The sequence below is a fragment of the Nannobrachium achirus genome, assembly GCF_963921795.1.
Source record: "Nannobrachium achirus genome assembly, chromosome: 20".
NCBI lineage: Eukaryota > Metazoa > Chordata > Actinopteri > Myctophiformes > Myctophidae > Nannobrachium > Nannobrachium achirus.
The window spans coordinates 15812181-15827937 of NC_137827.1; the positions used below are offsets into that span (position 1 = coordinate 15812181).

The 15757-nt window shown below is 42.2% G+C and overlaps 1 protein-coding gene across 1 annotated transcript; it reads left to right on the plus strand.

The window, feature by feature from the left end:
* The first annotated feature begins 2381 nt into the window (after positions 1–2381).
* syf2 (SYF2 pre-mRNA-splicing factor) lies at positions 2382–14702 on the plus strand. The gene is made up of 7 exons (XM_080750469.1): positions 2382–2421; positions 3389–3487; positions 5226–5351; positions 8273–8390; positions 11317–11407; positions 12577–12675; positions 13490–14702. Exons 1-7 carry the CDS (start codon positions 2404–2406, stop codon positions 13653–13655), a joined length of 717 nt encoding a protein of 238 aa, XP_080606595.1. The 5' UTR covers positions 2382–2403; the 3' UTR covers positions 13656–14702.
* Positions 14703–15757: the final 1055 nt, after the last annotated feature.

Consider the following 15757-nt stretch of genomic DNA (forward strand, 5'->3'; position numbering starts at 1 on the left):
GTCCGCCAAGGCAACGCGGAGACCCCACCCCTCATTTTTCACATGGCCCTCTTCTAGCGCCACCTTCAGGACGATTTTTAAAACATATTTTTGGCCACTGCTCCTACAGTTTTGGCCCTAAAATCACGCAAATTGCTACACAGTATGTCTACACTCATCCCATCAACATGAAGCTGTCCCATATAGCGCCACCTTCAGGCCGATTTTTAAAAACACATTTTTGGACACTGCTCCTACAGATTTTGCCCTAAAATCACGAAAATCACTACACAGGATGTCTACACTCATGTCATCAACATGGATCAGGAAGATTTTGGAAAAACACATTTTTGCCCTATTTGTGGAGATAAGTGACCTACGGTCGCTTATCTCCCGATTAGGGAGTCTTACTGGTAATAGTGATATGGTCAGATGATCTTTCGTCACCATTGTTTATTGTTGATTCAGATCACCATTAGCTACTAACTACTGTTGTAGGTAGCAGCTACTCTAGCTGGGCTCCACTCCACACATTACATTATTCTCAACAAGTGAGAGCATGCATGACATACACCGAGAACTGTGTAAAATGGTAAATGGTGCATTTATATAGCGCTTTTATCCAAAGCGCTTTACAGAGATTGTGCATTACATTCACGCACACATTCATACACCGGTGGCGGAGGAAACCATGCAAGGCACCAACCTGCTCACCGGGAGCAATGTGGGGTTCAGAGTCTTGCCCAAGGACCCTTCGACATTAACTCAGGGGGAGCCCGGATTCGAACTGGGAACCCTTCGGGAACCCTTCGTGCTGTAATAACGGTTTCTCTACCCCTGAGCTATGCCGCCCCACATGATGTACTTTTGCATCTTTTTTGTCCACTTGTCCCTTAGAGGGAAGGGTTGCTGCAATTCAATACAAAGTTATTTGAGTGATCGCCTTTCTCCTAAGATGTAACATTTCTTTCATGACGGGATCCACAAGGCAGGTGGAGTCACTCAATGGTTTGAGGATTATAAAATCTCAACTCAATAACAACGGGACATTTTGGGGACAGTTATACAATCACCATGCTGTACCATGCACCATCATCTAAACCGGCTGGTTCCCAAACTGGGAACGGGGAACCACTATTTTGGGGGTCCTCAAATGATTAGCTAAATGTACAACATTGTTTTCTCACTCAACAGTAAACAAGCCAACATAGAGTATAAGGGTATACACTATAAAGGGTGATTGCACGTTTCTAAAGTTACAATTTAATGTATTGTATTGACCTTTTTAATACCAAATTGGCCACATTTTTAAATATTACATAAGAAAGAGGCAAACATTATGAAAATTGATCATCTACTGTACAACCTCACAACACCTCGCACTCAGTTATTTCACCTTAAAGGATCCTACCATCTGTCTTTGTGGGATTTCTTTTGAAGTTTATACCTTAGGGGTGTCAGACCGCCATTCCGAAACACCTCCATTCCGAAACAGGGTTAGGGTTAGGGTTAGGGTTAGGGTTAGGGTTAGGGGTAGGGTTAGGGTTAGTTAGGGTTAGGGTAGTCTGGGATCAGTTCACTTTACGGGGTTTGATCCGGTCGGGAGCGGAAACCACTTTACGTCATGTTGTAGTCCTAGACGGACTACACTTTGGCCGGAACTATCAACCGGATTCAGTTTTAACCCAAAATATTCCCCTGCACCCAAGGACATAGTTTTAGGGCCTACCTAATAAACTCCTTGATGCGGCGTAGTTTTGCTTTCGAAACATTCGTTTGGTATGTGCATATTTTAGTCCAACTCGTAGCGACTGGCAAGACTACACTAGGCTTCTCGAGCATTTTAATAGTGATTGGGGAAACAAACGAGGGGAACTAAATCAAAGCGACGCCGCTTCTTCCAGTGGTTTCCACGCTTTAGGCGGAAACCAAACGGTCTGTTGTGAACGAACACCAGGCTCTCTCCCGGGAGAAAGCCTGGTAGGCGAGGTTAGGGTAAGGGTTAGGGTTAGGGTTAGGGTTAGGGTTAGGGTTAGGGTTAGAAGTCAATGTTCGGAATGGCGGTGTTTCGGAATGGCGGGGTGTAACCACATTAGGAAAGTATAGCCTATCTATCTAAAGAGTCTGCTATGACAGGTCTGTCCGTCCATCAGTCTTGAATAAATTATCATAAATTATGTAAAAGTTAACTAAGTCTCAAGCTAATTTTACAAGCAAAACCAAAAATCTATTTCTCTCTCTCTCTCTCTCTCTCTCTGCATAATATTTTTATGGGAGTCAGTCTCAATAAAATAATAATCTCCTGTTTCACTCCCCCATCCAGATGGTGTCGGTAAAATACCTCTGCGCTGGTTTGACCAAAGAAGAAGAAGTAGATGCCCGTGCGTCATTGCTGGAACTTCCGGTCTAGCTCAGAAGTCAACAATGGCGTCCTGCGTTGAGGTTCGTGTGTTTTAACTATTCGTAAAGTAGGAATAAATCCACTTATTTGGGATATTGTCGAATTATCTTCATCAAATATGTCTCGTAAGGCATAAGCAGTTTCATATAGCCGAGGGAAATACTGCGTTAGTTGTGTTCTTGTCGCGACTCGTGTTTGTTTACAGTCTCGTATTATTATGCTAAGCTAACGTATAGTAAACCAGTGACTGTGTTTAGCTTGTTTGTTCGATGCTCACTTTAGGTTATGACACGCGACTAGTTTATTTTGTGATTAGTTTCTATTTTGTATTGAGACATTGTGGGGATTGTGTTTCGCCTTTGACTGACGCTCCGTCATGCTATATTAGTTTTAAAAACAATGAAAATAACACCCAAAATATGTAGCCACTAGCCAGCCAAGATACTATTTGCTCTTCATAAAAAGTAATGTTACAAAGTAACAAGTACAAGTTAAATAGTCACAAGTATACAGTAGTACTAGTAATAGTTACATTGTAAGTTATATGGCTGAGGACTTTTGGTATTAAATGATTGAATAAAACGTTACTGTATAAAAGCTACAACTGGACGGAGAATACTTATGAAAAACAACCCAATTTAAGCTATTGGTAAATGTAGTTAAACCACCCTGATGTCCTATTTTGGGAAAATCTAAAAAATATGCGAGAATAGGTGGGGGTCTTTGGGGGGGCAGCAATAGTTTCAAAATCATTTTAACCACTATCCATTTATTTTAATGACTATTGAAAAATGGCACATCTTCGTGCCTCGCTGCAAGCTTGTACATCTGCTTTTTTTAACAGATCTTCTCTTCTGGGGGGTTCCCTGGCACAAATCCTTTTCAGAGAAGGGGGTCTGCGGCCAAATACATATTCATTTGGGGATCCTTGACTTGAAAAGGGTTGAGAACTGCTGTTGTCATACACTGATTATTAATACATTTGCTTATGCTAAATGTCGTACACAGGAGTCCGTCTCTGTTGCTGATGAGGAACCAACAGGAAGTCTGGCGTCTGAGAAGAGAGAAGCAAGACTCAGAAAATTCCGCGAGCTGCACTTCAAACGAGTGAGTCTTCTCTGCATCTTACCTGACTGCCAGCATCTCCAATATTTTGTTATGAAAGATTTTAAATTAGAGATGTACAGATTTCTCCTTCCCAATGCCGTTACCCATAACTTGCAAATGGTATATGTATCATATATCCCGAGTACTGATCCGATACTGTAATTCAAACAAATCTAGGACGGTGGTTCTCAATCTCAAAGTGGGGTCCAGGGACCTTCTGGGTTCATTGAGGGGTTCCAAATGGACCCTTACAGGACTTTAGCTTTAAGAGTGTACACATTTATTTATTTGTATGAATGTATCAGACTGTCATATCCCCCCGATACCTGCAATTTAGACTGTATCGGCAGCTTTTCCGGTATTGTTAACGGAACAACCCTAATTTAGGCCTCAGCAATGTTCCCCCTAAGGGCTCGTACACACTGCACAACCTTTTGTGACGATTATGTTGTCGCAGACCATTTTTGGCGTTTGCTGTCAAAACCGCCGATCTGCCGTAAGATCGGGCTTTGCTCGCCAAGGTTTTGCTTGTTGTGTGTGTGTTAGGCACTGCGAGAGGATCTGGCCGTGATTATAGCGCTTGGCGATCCTCTACCGAGCGTTTCTAGATATCTAGCAGGTTTGATATTTGGCTCTGTAACAAACTGGACACCATACAGTGTGAGAGCGCACCCCGTTAGAGCCAATGAGGGCACAGGACAGCTGTGCTCATAGACACAAAGTCTCTCTGTCTGTCTGTATCGATAGATGGATATATCATGAATATATAGATGGATCTTTATTCGAGGGTAAATCCAGGTGTCTTATTGGTAGTAATATTGCTGTTAAATAAAACCAACACATCTCGCTTCAATATGTTAAAACGAAGCAGCAGCGATGCTGGTGTTATTATGAAAACATTGAACGTGTGTGTGTGTGTGTGTGTGTGTGTGTGTGTGAATAAAAAAACACCAGAGCACTCTTTTAATCGATAATAATAGTCTTTACTGTCCCCAAAGGGATATTTATATTCATAGTCTACAAAAGAAACGTGTCACCATATAGCACAAAATGACGTATCACACAACATAACACCAAGAAGACAATACTTGAGGTCCTCACTATGGGCTAGTCCCAGTTGGGCGAACAGACTGTAAAGCAAGCGATCTTCATCCCATTCATGCGTTTATCGTGCGCTTGCCCAGGCCTTACTGCCTGGGCATAAATATAACGATTGCATTCACCACGGCTTCGTAACTTGCACGGCGCTCCGCTGGCCGCGCGGCCCTGGCCCGCTCTTCGCGGCCCTGGCCCGCTCTTCGCGGGCACTCGCGCCCGCGGCGCTCGGGCGCGAAGAGCAGGACCAAGGTCCGCTGGCCTTCGCGCCGCTTGCAATGTCGTGGACAATAATTACAGTCTGTTCGCCCAACTGGGACACCGCCCAACTGGGATTTAATGCTGCTGTGGCTGAGAGGACAAATATCCTGCTAAAATGAACCTTTTCCCCAATTCAAGGGTCTATTTCTTCACTTAAGTGCTAAGCGTGTGATGGCCTTATTGTAGGCAATATGGGTAATACTGAAACGTTTGTTAGACATGGACAAAACACATGGGGAACAATAATGCAACAGAACAGGGTGAATGATGCTTTTATACAGTAACAGAAGATGATGATGGGCAACAGATAATAATCTTACTTGACAAAGGAGTTATACTCAAGATTTATTATGTGTGTCCACTGTCATTTGTTCTATTGTAGAATGAAGCACGCAAGCTGAATCACCAGGAGGTCGCAGAGGAGGACAAGAGACTGAAACTTCCGTCCAACTGGGAGGCGAAGAAGGCTCGTCTGGAGTGGGAACTTGCTGTGGACGAAAAGAAAAAGGTGCTTATTTTTATTAACCCATTTAGGCCTGAACACATTATGACGCAATATTTTATGCTTTAAATATAAAAGAATAGCAGATATACAAGCTCACAGCGCGCGCTGCGAGCTTGTAGATCTGCTATTTTTGAAAAATCGTGAAAATTAGAATTTTGACCCGATTCTATAAGTGTCTTTTGAATCCTAAGATTTTTGGAAAAAACCTATGTTTCTATGTCAGCAATCTGGCCAGCCATCGTCAAAGAAAAAGGTCCTTTTCACTTAACTGGAGCTCAGTTAGTCTGTTCTTGAGAGACTACTATGTCAGTGGTTCGCAAACCTTTTCATGTGAAGGACCCCCAAAATGATATTTATTTGGCCACGGACCCCCATTTCAAAATATTTAGTTCCAGGGACCACCCAGAAGCAAACTTTTTTATTCAAAGATTTGCACACATTTTCACGACTTTTTCAAAAATAGCAGATCTACAAGCTCGCAGCGCGGCACTCGGTGCCGCGCTGTGAGCTTGTATATCTGCTATTTTTCACTGGTTAAAGCATTTCAATAATTCTAGCCTAAATGGATTAAGTGTTTTTAGTATGTTCAGTGATAGAAGATGAAAAGTAACCTTGTGACTTAATCTGGAACTGGAGATCTAATGATTGGGAAAATCTGGACCAATAACAATGTTTAAAACAACAATCTGGCAGATGTTTTTCTGGTGAATTCATTCCCCTTTTTCGCCAGGTTAACAAATACATTTAAAAAAGAACTCTTAAAATATTCAAGTCCTTCATCACTTTTATCTTTTAATGAGCACAAATTTCAGTCACAGATTTAGAACGGATAAATAGGCTGCTGGCATTTGTGATTGTCATCTTATTTGCCCATACATTGATGGAAGTCAACAAGGCGAGTATCAGCCGATACTGAGGTTCAGACAATCAATCAGGGCATTCCCATCAGGGACATTTACAGTACATCACAGAATAGTCATGTAAAAAAAAAGAAACAACATTGTTTATGTTAACATTGGATTACAATAAGACAAATTCTTTGTTTGTCATAAAAAAAATGTGCCTACTTGGCCTTGAGGTTGTCATGATGTTTTAGCATAAAAGTGATTTAATAAATAACTGAAGAGGAAATGGAAAACATATTAAATGTAAACCATGTGAGCTGCTTTGAATGAGCACTGTGTCCAACTCCTAACTGTTGCATCAAAAACTTTGATGCCTTTTTTCATCTGGTGACAGTTGAACTATTTGTCAAATACAACAATACTTGCTTTATTAGAATCTCCCTTTTCCGACAGTGTGGAAAAGCAGCGCACATATGTCTCCAGTGTTTGATTTTTCCCCCCAAAAAGAACATAAAGAAGAACATATGTGTAGTATATTACCATACTTGTTTCAGATCACTCTATTGCTGATATATGCACATTCTGGCTGTGAGATCCTTGTCTAAATGTACGCTTAACCACCTTGAAATGTGGCGTCAAAAATACAATTTGATCACAAAAGAAACTGTTTTATGCAAGGCAAGGTTATCTGGTGTGACCATAGTCATACATGGACTTGTGTCATATGGGCTTAGCAGAGACTATTTGCTTGGCCGGGTGATACGGACCCCCGAGGCACTGAGCGGTCCTTGTCGCTGCACTACCAACTCAGCTGACATGTTGCCTGCCTGTCAGATGGGGTGTGTTGACCTTTTTAGGAATAGGCCCAGGGTGTATCTTCACTTGCTACGTCCTCCAGTTTGAACGTGCTTTCACTACACATGGGCAGGGGTTGACACTAAGGTCTCAGAGGCTCTAAGCTGCATAAAGTGAGCTGATAGATCAGCTGTTTTCAATGGTGCGTGTGTGGGGAGGGAGGGATATATAAAATATCTCTAAGCAAAATACACCCCTACGTGTCCCGATGAATTCAGTCGATTTGACATAATAGTCCTTGCCCGGGGAGGTGTGCACAGTATATGAGGGATTGAATATAGGAGTCTCTGTTTCAGCATGTGGCTGTTACCATGGCGGTGGTATCAGTGATGATACTTTGGGCACTGTTTAATATCAGTGATGTCAGCATGCGGGTACCAGACAGACGGACAGACAGACAGACATTTGGCCGATTAATAATTCGATGGTCCAAAGTGCGTGCCACAAACTGTGGGAGGTGTAAAAGGTTTATCTGGAAAGATGGAAGGAAGGACTTAAGTCAGACTGCCCTGCAGGGGCAACCACAATAAATTGTTTTTCCCATAGAGATTTCCAAAATATTTATGTACTTTATTCTAGGCTCTAGGTTCTAGGCTCCTAGTGAATAACATTGATTCTATATCAAAACATTTTTGAAAACTACAAAAAAATATATATATATTAAATATATAATATAATTAAACATATATATATATATATATATATATATATATATATATATATACCGTATTTTCCGGACTATAAGGCGCACTTAAAAGCCTTTAATTTTCTCAAAAAACTACAGTGCGCCTTATAGTCCAGTGCGCCTTATATATGGATCATTCATTGACATTGCCATTCCCTTTAGCACAGCTCCATCTGTTGGATGCATAACGCAACGGTAGCGTCTATTATGTGCGCCTTATAGTCAGGTGCGCCTTATATATGAAAACAGTTTGAAAATAGACCATTCATTGACAGTGCGCCTTATAGTCAGGTGCGCCTTATAGTCCAGAAAATACTGTATATATATATATTTTTTTTTTTTTTTTTTTTTTTTTTTTTTACACAGAATCAAATGTTTGGATCCAGGCTTAAAATAAATGATGTAAATATTTCTACCTTTTCGGAAAAATCTGATGGCAGACACTGCTATACCATATTGGGAATTGGCACAACAACTAAAAACATTAGGAGGACAACCGAAAACAATCGTGTGTAAACTCCTCTTCTCTGTGTGCTCAGGACTGTGCCGCTAAAGGTGAGAACTACGACAGAGTGAAGCTGCTGGAGATCAGCGCTGAAGATGCCGAACGCTGGGAGAGGAAGAAGAAGAAGAGGAATCCTGACCCTGGATTCTCAGGTGAGCGTCAGAGCAACAGTGGTTCTCAAACTGTCAAATCTCAAGGCAGTGTTGCCATATGGGAAATGTTGAATTATCGTACCGGAGGCTTCAAATTATCGTAAGCCAAAAAAGAGAAGTCACGTGTAATTAAGTAATACGTTTCCTGCGTGGAGGCAGGAAACGTCCTGGACACAAATAAAAGCCTGAAACTAGACTGGAAAGACGCGACCGGTGTTTTTAACACTTTCCCAGCCACCCAGAAATGGCTGTGCGGTTATTTCGCCGGGGAATTTCTATTATTTCAGGAATATACCTTATGATCTGAGACGGCATTCATTTTACAAGACCACCAGAGATCCCCAACTACATGTCTATCGTTTCACTGAAAAGGCGTTGGTGATTCAGTACTGACCAGCCGCATTCAGCCGCATCTCTCCATTGCCCTCCAACAGCGAATTTGAGCAAAAACATCCTTCCCACGAAGCGCTCCGCGTGCGCGATCCGTGCACATCGATATAAGCGCACACATTGCTCTCTATATGCACACTCCATGTCAACTTTTTTCTGAATGAAAATACGACCTACGGAGACGTCGCTCCTGTTTGGCAGTGACAGTGTTTCTCAAACTTTCACATTTCAAGGTCTCCCCTTAACTCTGACAGTGTACAAATGGAACCAAATGAAACTGTCAGGGTTCATTTGGTTCCATTTGTACACTGTCAGAGTTACAGAATCGTATGGGTCAATTTAGACCCCCCCCCCCCCTAAGAAAATACAGTGGAGCAGCTTACTGTACCAGTGGTATTCAGTGGTGTGAAAAATACAAAAATAAAGTTCTAAGTAAAAGTGTCAGTACTGCAATGTAGATAAACATCTGGTCTAAAGTCTGGTAATCAAAATTTACTTGTTAAAAAGAAATGTCTTCAGTGATTATCTTGAGCTTTTCTCTGGTTTTTGCCTTTTTATTGTTTGGTCATGGACCACTTTGTATTTGAATTTCAGACGATTAAACAAATTGGTCAGATTGCCTTGTGGTGCAGAAACCACCGTGTCTGACCAAAGGATCTGTTTCCATCATCTTGGCTCAAGCTGGAGCTGCACGATTATGGCAAAAATTATAACGATTGTGAGATTATCAAATTAACTAGGGCATAAACAGCTTCTTGGGTGCTACAGCACACGCTCGCTTTCTCTCTCACACACACACACACACACACACACACACACACACACACACACACACACACACACAGACTCCTTTAGTTACTTACTGTACTGCTTCCATGCACATGCAAAAAAACCTGTTCCTTTGGTAAAAAACAATCACTAGATGATGTTCTGTTTGATCCTACTGCATCAGCATGGCCGAGATGAGAACCATGGCCACAAAAACACGACAAACTAATATTTGACACGTGAAGGATGACATGTCAGCCTTCAACTTTGAATTATTTTTTCATGCTCGCTGTTTGGCCTATATTAAAGATTGAAATAATAGAAAATGGGCTGCTGAGCAAGAGCAGTCTGTCGGATGTTTTGTTCATGGAAATAGTTTTTTCATGTTCGCTTCAGTTTTCACTGTCCAACGCACCTTTACTTTACTTTATTTGTTTATTTAGACGGGACAATGCATATTAATGAACACTACATGAATGCAATGTAAATAAGCCGGAATTAGCAAGAATGCTAAATTTCATCCGTAGTCCCCACATGAAGACAAAACAATACATACCAACAAACAGTAACCCTACATTAGGAGAGGGCGCCTAATAACATACATACAAATACTATTTTTCCTGAACCAAGAAAAAAAAAAAAAAACAACACATATTACTAACAGTACCCTACATTAAACAAGGATAGTTAAAAATATACGTACATGGCATGAGCTGTACTCTTAGAACTATACATGGTCACAGGTTTGATTGTCAACTAACCATTTTTTTAGATTGAACTTGAAGGATGGAAATGACCTTGATTCAGATGCACCTGCATCTGAATTAAGTGTATATGTGTGAATACTTCCTCTACATGGCCTATATTAGGAGCAGGAGTGCCTGACTTTGGGATTTTATGGAGGGCCAAACGCACAGCGCTGTAAAGGAAAGGGGTGCGCTGGATTTATAACGCAAGTCTTTAGAAAACATTTTTAAAATAATCATTCATGAAAACATTTAGGAAACAAAAAATAAAGGGATATTCACCCGCAGCCCACAAATGTGTCCCGGCCCACTGTTTGGGAAACTTCTGCTCTATAATCACCTTTTTTTGCCGTTCAATGAGATTTTCCATGCACCGTTGGTATGGACTTCTGAAATCCTTTTTACACAATTGTGTAGACACAACAGGAAATAACGGTTTGGACAAATCCCTATTAGATCAGGGCTACTCTATTTTGGGCATGGATAAACACCGCTGTAATGCTTTAGAAGTTCAGTCTTTCAGTTTAGCAAAACTGTAATCTAATACAATTTAGTTTTGAGGAAACGAGTGGTGTAAAGTGATTGGATTATGCTATGCCTTGGTACCTGATTGGTTAATAGGGTGCTTGAAGGCCTGCCATGGCGTTGCGCAGTGGAGAGACGGTACCGTCACTTTCCTACAAAAGCAGCCATGCACAGAAAGAGTACTGGTTGCGTGTAAGAAGCCCGAGGGATATTAATCATTTTCAACCACCGCAAATTTAATCTGCTGAAAAAAAAAGGATTGCAGCGTTTCCCCAAATATGGCTGCCATCTGTTGAATCAAAACCCCTCTGTGAATTGAACCCTCTGGGGAGAGAATTATCACCAGAGCGTCTTGAGGAGAGGGAGAGAGAGAGAGGGGTGGTGGTGGGGTGCCTCCTCATCCCTTCCTAACCAGACGCAGGTTGCATGGCAGAGCTCTTGTGTCTGCTTGCCGTTTGTTCCGCTAATTACAACCTCTCTCCTCCGCTGGGTTGCAGGTTACGCCGAGGCCCAGCTGCGACAGTACCAAAGACTCACCAAGCAGATCAAACCAGACATGGATGGCTACGAGAAGCAGAGAGAGGAGTGGTGAGTGATGAGCCCCCCCGTCTGTCCGTCCGTCCCCAATATAAAGCCTGTCCCGTCTTCCACACAGTACTGTACAGCAGGGGTCTTCAACGTTTTCAGGCCAAGGACCCCTTAGTTGAGAGAGAGATGAAGCAGGGACTCGCCCACAACCTTTCCAGAGATTCCATATAGTTTCATTGTTTGACAGCACAATCATCTGTGTATTTTGGATTCATGTCAATTTGTGTTCTCAGATATTTAACCACTTGAACGGTCAATACTTAAACTTGACCTTTCACTCTGTACTTAGTCTGTTCTTTTTCCCTTTTACACCAAACCTCTTTGCCGAAAATAACAGATCTACAAGCTCACAACGCCTCTAAAGTTCTCAGAATATGGACGCTAGGGTTCAAGTGGTTAATATAAAAAAGGAGAAAAAAGTTTCTTTCACACAAAGATTTGGAGGAACCGCTGTAGTAACTCTGAGGATTTGGAGGAACCCCTGTAGTAACTCTGAGGACCCCCTGTTGAAGACCCTTGCTGTACAGTAATGACATCGCCCTCTTTTTGATATTATCTTTAGCCGGGTCACAAAACGGATTAAATAAGAGGAACTAATGGTCCCCTGTGGGCATTTGTAGAAACTTGTTGAATCCTCAGTAAAGACGCCTATAAAGATGATCTGTGTAGACATTGGTGCCATTAAGCATATTACCGTGACATTTTTAATTGAGTCAAATGAGCTGTGAGCACTGGGCTTTGCTGTAATCGACCATCACATGCTGCACAAAGCATTCCCTATGTGTTTTTAGTGGCGTTGCCCCATCCCCATCCCCTGCCCTTGGCTTGGTTTTGACATGGTTGCCCCCTCTCCCCAGTCGCCCAAATCATTTAATGTTTTTCAGAGCGTTAATGCAAGGCATGCGCTCAGATGAGCAAAAGATGGTCATAGTTACAGCGGTTTTGCTCACATCAGCCAAAGACGGGTTGTGAAGCCCGCAGGTTTTGAGCATTTAATGGATGCCATACGTAGAACTGTGAAAGCCACATAATCCTGCCCCTCTCTCTCTCTCTCTCTCGCCACGATCACCGTGGGCATGGTGACGGGATCGGATGTCCGACTGAATGTGAATAATGGTAATCGAAGCGGTGATTTATTGACGCCTCTGATTTCTTTTGAAACACCACAGCGGGGAAGACTTCCACCCCACATCCAACAGCTTGATCCACGGCAGCCACGTCCCCACCAAGGAGGGCATCGACCGCATGGTGGAAGACGTAGAGAAACAGTAAGTACGGTTCAACACACAACAAGAGACGGAGGGAGATAGATCTTCTTCTCTCGCCACCTCCTGTTCGATTCATCCCAGGCCTAAATGAGTTCCATTAATGGTACAGCAGAGACCACAGACGGTGACAGGCAGACGTTTTGTGCACTTGGCGACGAGGCCTATCTGATCCCACTAATTATGCTCCCGGTATGGAAGCCCAGATGGAACTAGATGATAACGGATCTGCTAGCATCTAGTGGTTCTAGAACACTTCTATTGTCTCTACCGTCTTTAATGGGATGTATGAGTAAACAATACGTTATCATTGTATTCCTACATGAGTTGCCACAAAGCAAACTGGCTTGTGTGGTCGGGTTTGAAAATCCATAGTAAAAGAATAGCATGCAGCGATTGTACAGAAGTATTTGTCGTGGCTACATTAATTGCGCCTTTGATTTCCCTTGCCTTTTCTATGACATTTGTTATATCCGAGACAGTCTTAAGTTGTGTTTTGAGATGTGACTGTAGGATATTAGTAAAGCCTTCTGCTTGCCAGGGTATGACGCACAACGCTGCTTTGAAGACACAGTGAATTGAGACTGGGAGCTCACAAATTAACTATTTTCCTCTGTGTGTGTGTGTGCTCATTCTGCCGTTAGTTTCCCCATTAGCTTTTTTTCTTTCCATTGCCACGCCTGTTGTTCCAATTAAAATGACTACCACAAAATTATTGCCTCTGCTGATGGTGAAGTATTTTGATTGGATGAGCCGCTAGCCTTTATCGTTTTGTAAAATCCTCTCTAAGCTGCTCTTTGTTTTCGTCATTTTGCAGGATCGAGAAGCGTGCCAAGTACAGCCGACGCAGGGCCTACAACGACGACTCCGACATCGACTACATCAACGAGAGGAACGCCAAGTTCAACAAGAAAGCCGAGCGCTTTTATGGCAAATACACCGCAGAGATCAAACAGAACCTGGAAAGAGGCACAGCCGTCTAGTCACTGGGACTGGCTGTCTCAACTCTCAATGGACACTCGATGTAAATTGTTAGGTTTCGTCTCCTTTTAGAAAGTTTGGAGGCATTGAACGTATTGGCCATTGCTCTAGTTGTGCATTGTATGTACATGGGTTGTGTATTATGAGTGCATGACTAGAGCATGCTACTGTAGTTGTGGTCCTGTGTATATGACTAGAGTGTGTTACAACCATAGTCATGTGTTCTAGAGCAGTGGTTCTCAACCTGCGGGTCAGGCTTTTTACCAGATTTAAGGAAATACCATTACTGCATCAAAAGTATTACAAACATACTGTATAATATAAAAAATAAACTATAAAAACAGGTCAAACATGAGACGAGACGTGAGCTTGTAGATCGGCTAATTTAACAATATTTAGTCAAACTACATGTAATGCCTCGACTCTTACAATTTTAAGTGCTTGTCAGCGTGGGGGCGGTCCCCACTTCAAATATGATAATTTTGGGGGGGTTGCAGCCTGAAAAGGTTGAGAAGCACTCTTCTAGACCACGCACTAGTCGATTCAGTGCCTCTTGAATTGGAGAAACATTGGATTTCATGTAGACATACATTATTATTTTAATTTCTATTTTTTTTTTTTGTATACAGTTCCTCATTGTGATACTTGGGAGTAACTGAAGTTTTGTGACGCGGACATAGTTCTGTGACAACTGAATGATACTGAAATATCAAGAACTTATTATGAGGTAATCTTTAACCACTGAAGCCAAAAGATTTTTGAAAATGGATCTGCAAGCTCAGTGCGTCGTGACCTTTTTCTTCCCCCCAACCCTCGCCTGGCTTTTTTCAACCCACGCTAGGCTTCAACTTTTGGTTACATTTAATTTTCTATATTCAGATTTTTATTATTTAAATTTTTGTGCAGAGCTGTTTGAGGATGTCCATAGATTGGTGGCCTTTCCTTTCTGTCCCAAGATTTGTGTACAAAACAGCATTCACCCCAACATCCTTGATATGAGTCCAAGACAACCCCCACACCCCCCCTCTCAATAAAACCGCTTTAACCAATGTGGTTATCTTGCAGACTTATTGACGTTGCTGTGGGATCGCTGCGTGCGGCCGAACCGACACACCAAGCGTGAGAACAAAACACACACAGCTATGATTAGCCTCCAGGGCTTGTGGCATGTTGAGCAGAAAATACCAGCTGAAGAATGGATTAGTGTAGGTGCATGCGGAGATAAGACAAAACAATTAAGCAATTCAATTTATTTGTTATCGCCCGCATCGGTCTTCAGCCAACAACATGCCCCGAGCTGCTACATGAGCAGGGGAGGCTTGTGACCCGAGACAGATCAAAGAGCGAGACAACAGATTCCCATGCCATCTTTTTATATTCACATTACAGTACTGCTAGCTATCCATGCTACAGCCATGTAGTGCCCTCTGCAGGACGGATTGTGGCATTGCACACCCTTTCTCATAATGTGGGGGTGGGGAGCTGCCAAACAAACAAAAAGAATGATGATCTGTGGAATGTGAAAACTGGATGATGGCACTGTCATTTGAATTAGACCTGTTGTGTTTGTCTCCAGATTAAAGAATGTGTTATGGATAAACCTCATGGAATATGGTAATAAGCTGGGACAGTTTCACTTCAAAGGCGGCTAGTGGTGACACTAGTTGTTTGTTTTCCTGATATGGTGGAGGACTGGAGTGTCAAATAATGCCTTTGATATATGACTCTGTTCTGGCACTGTTGGCAGATGAGTGGATTAACTTTTTCAGGTTCATGATTGTTTGCTTTTGTAGTTTTATCTTATGAGCCTGGGGGGTTTTGGCACGTTGGCTTTCATTATTAGAAGATCCAGAACACTCAATCTTGTCTCTATAGGGTGCCTGGTACCGTTCACCACAAAGTGTTTTCTACTGTAGTTTGCTACTGTTTGCCTCGTTTAAAATGCACATGAAAGAGCTTTTTTACTCCATAAAGGTGATGAGAAACTGATCAGTTAACCAGATTACCGGGTCTCGGGCATGTTGCACCTTAAAGAGAAATAACGATGATTAGATAAGAACATGTCAACTTGCAACTTCTCCTCTGATAGACACCATTGTTGTTT

What these genes read in the sequence shown, in the direction of transcription:
- syf2 (XM_080750469.1), top strand. An exon ending in CTGTGGACGAAAAGAAAAAG is followed by an intron (nt 5,352 to 8,272) that starts GTGCTTATTTTT and finishes CTGTGTGCTCAG; the next exon opens with GACTGTGCCGCTAAAGGTGA. An exon ending in GTGGAAGACGTAGAGAAACA is followed by an intron (nt 12,676 to 13,489) that starts GTAAGTACGGTT and finishes GTCATTTTGCAG; the next exon opens with GATCGAGAAGCGTGCCAAGT.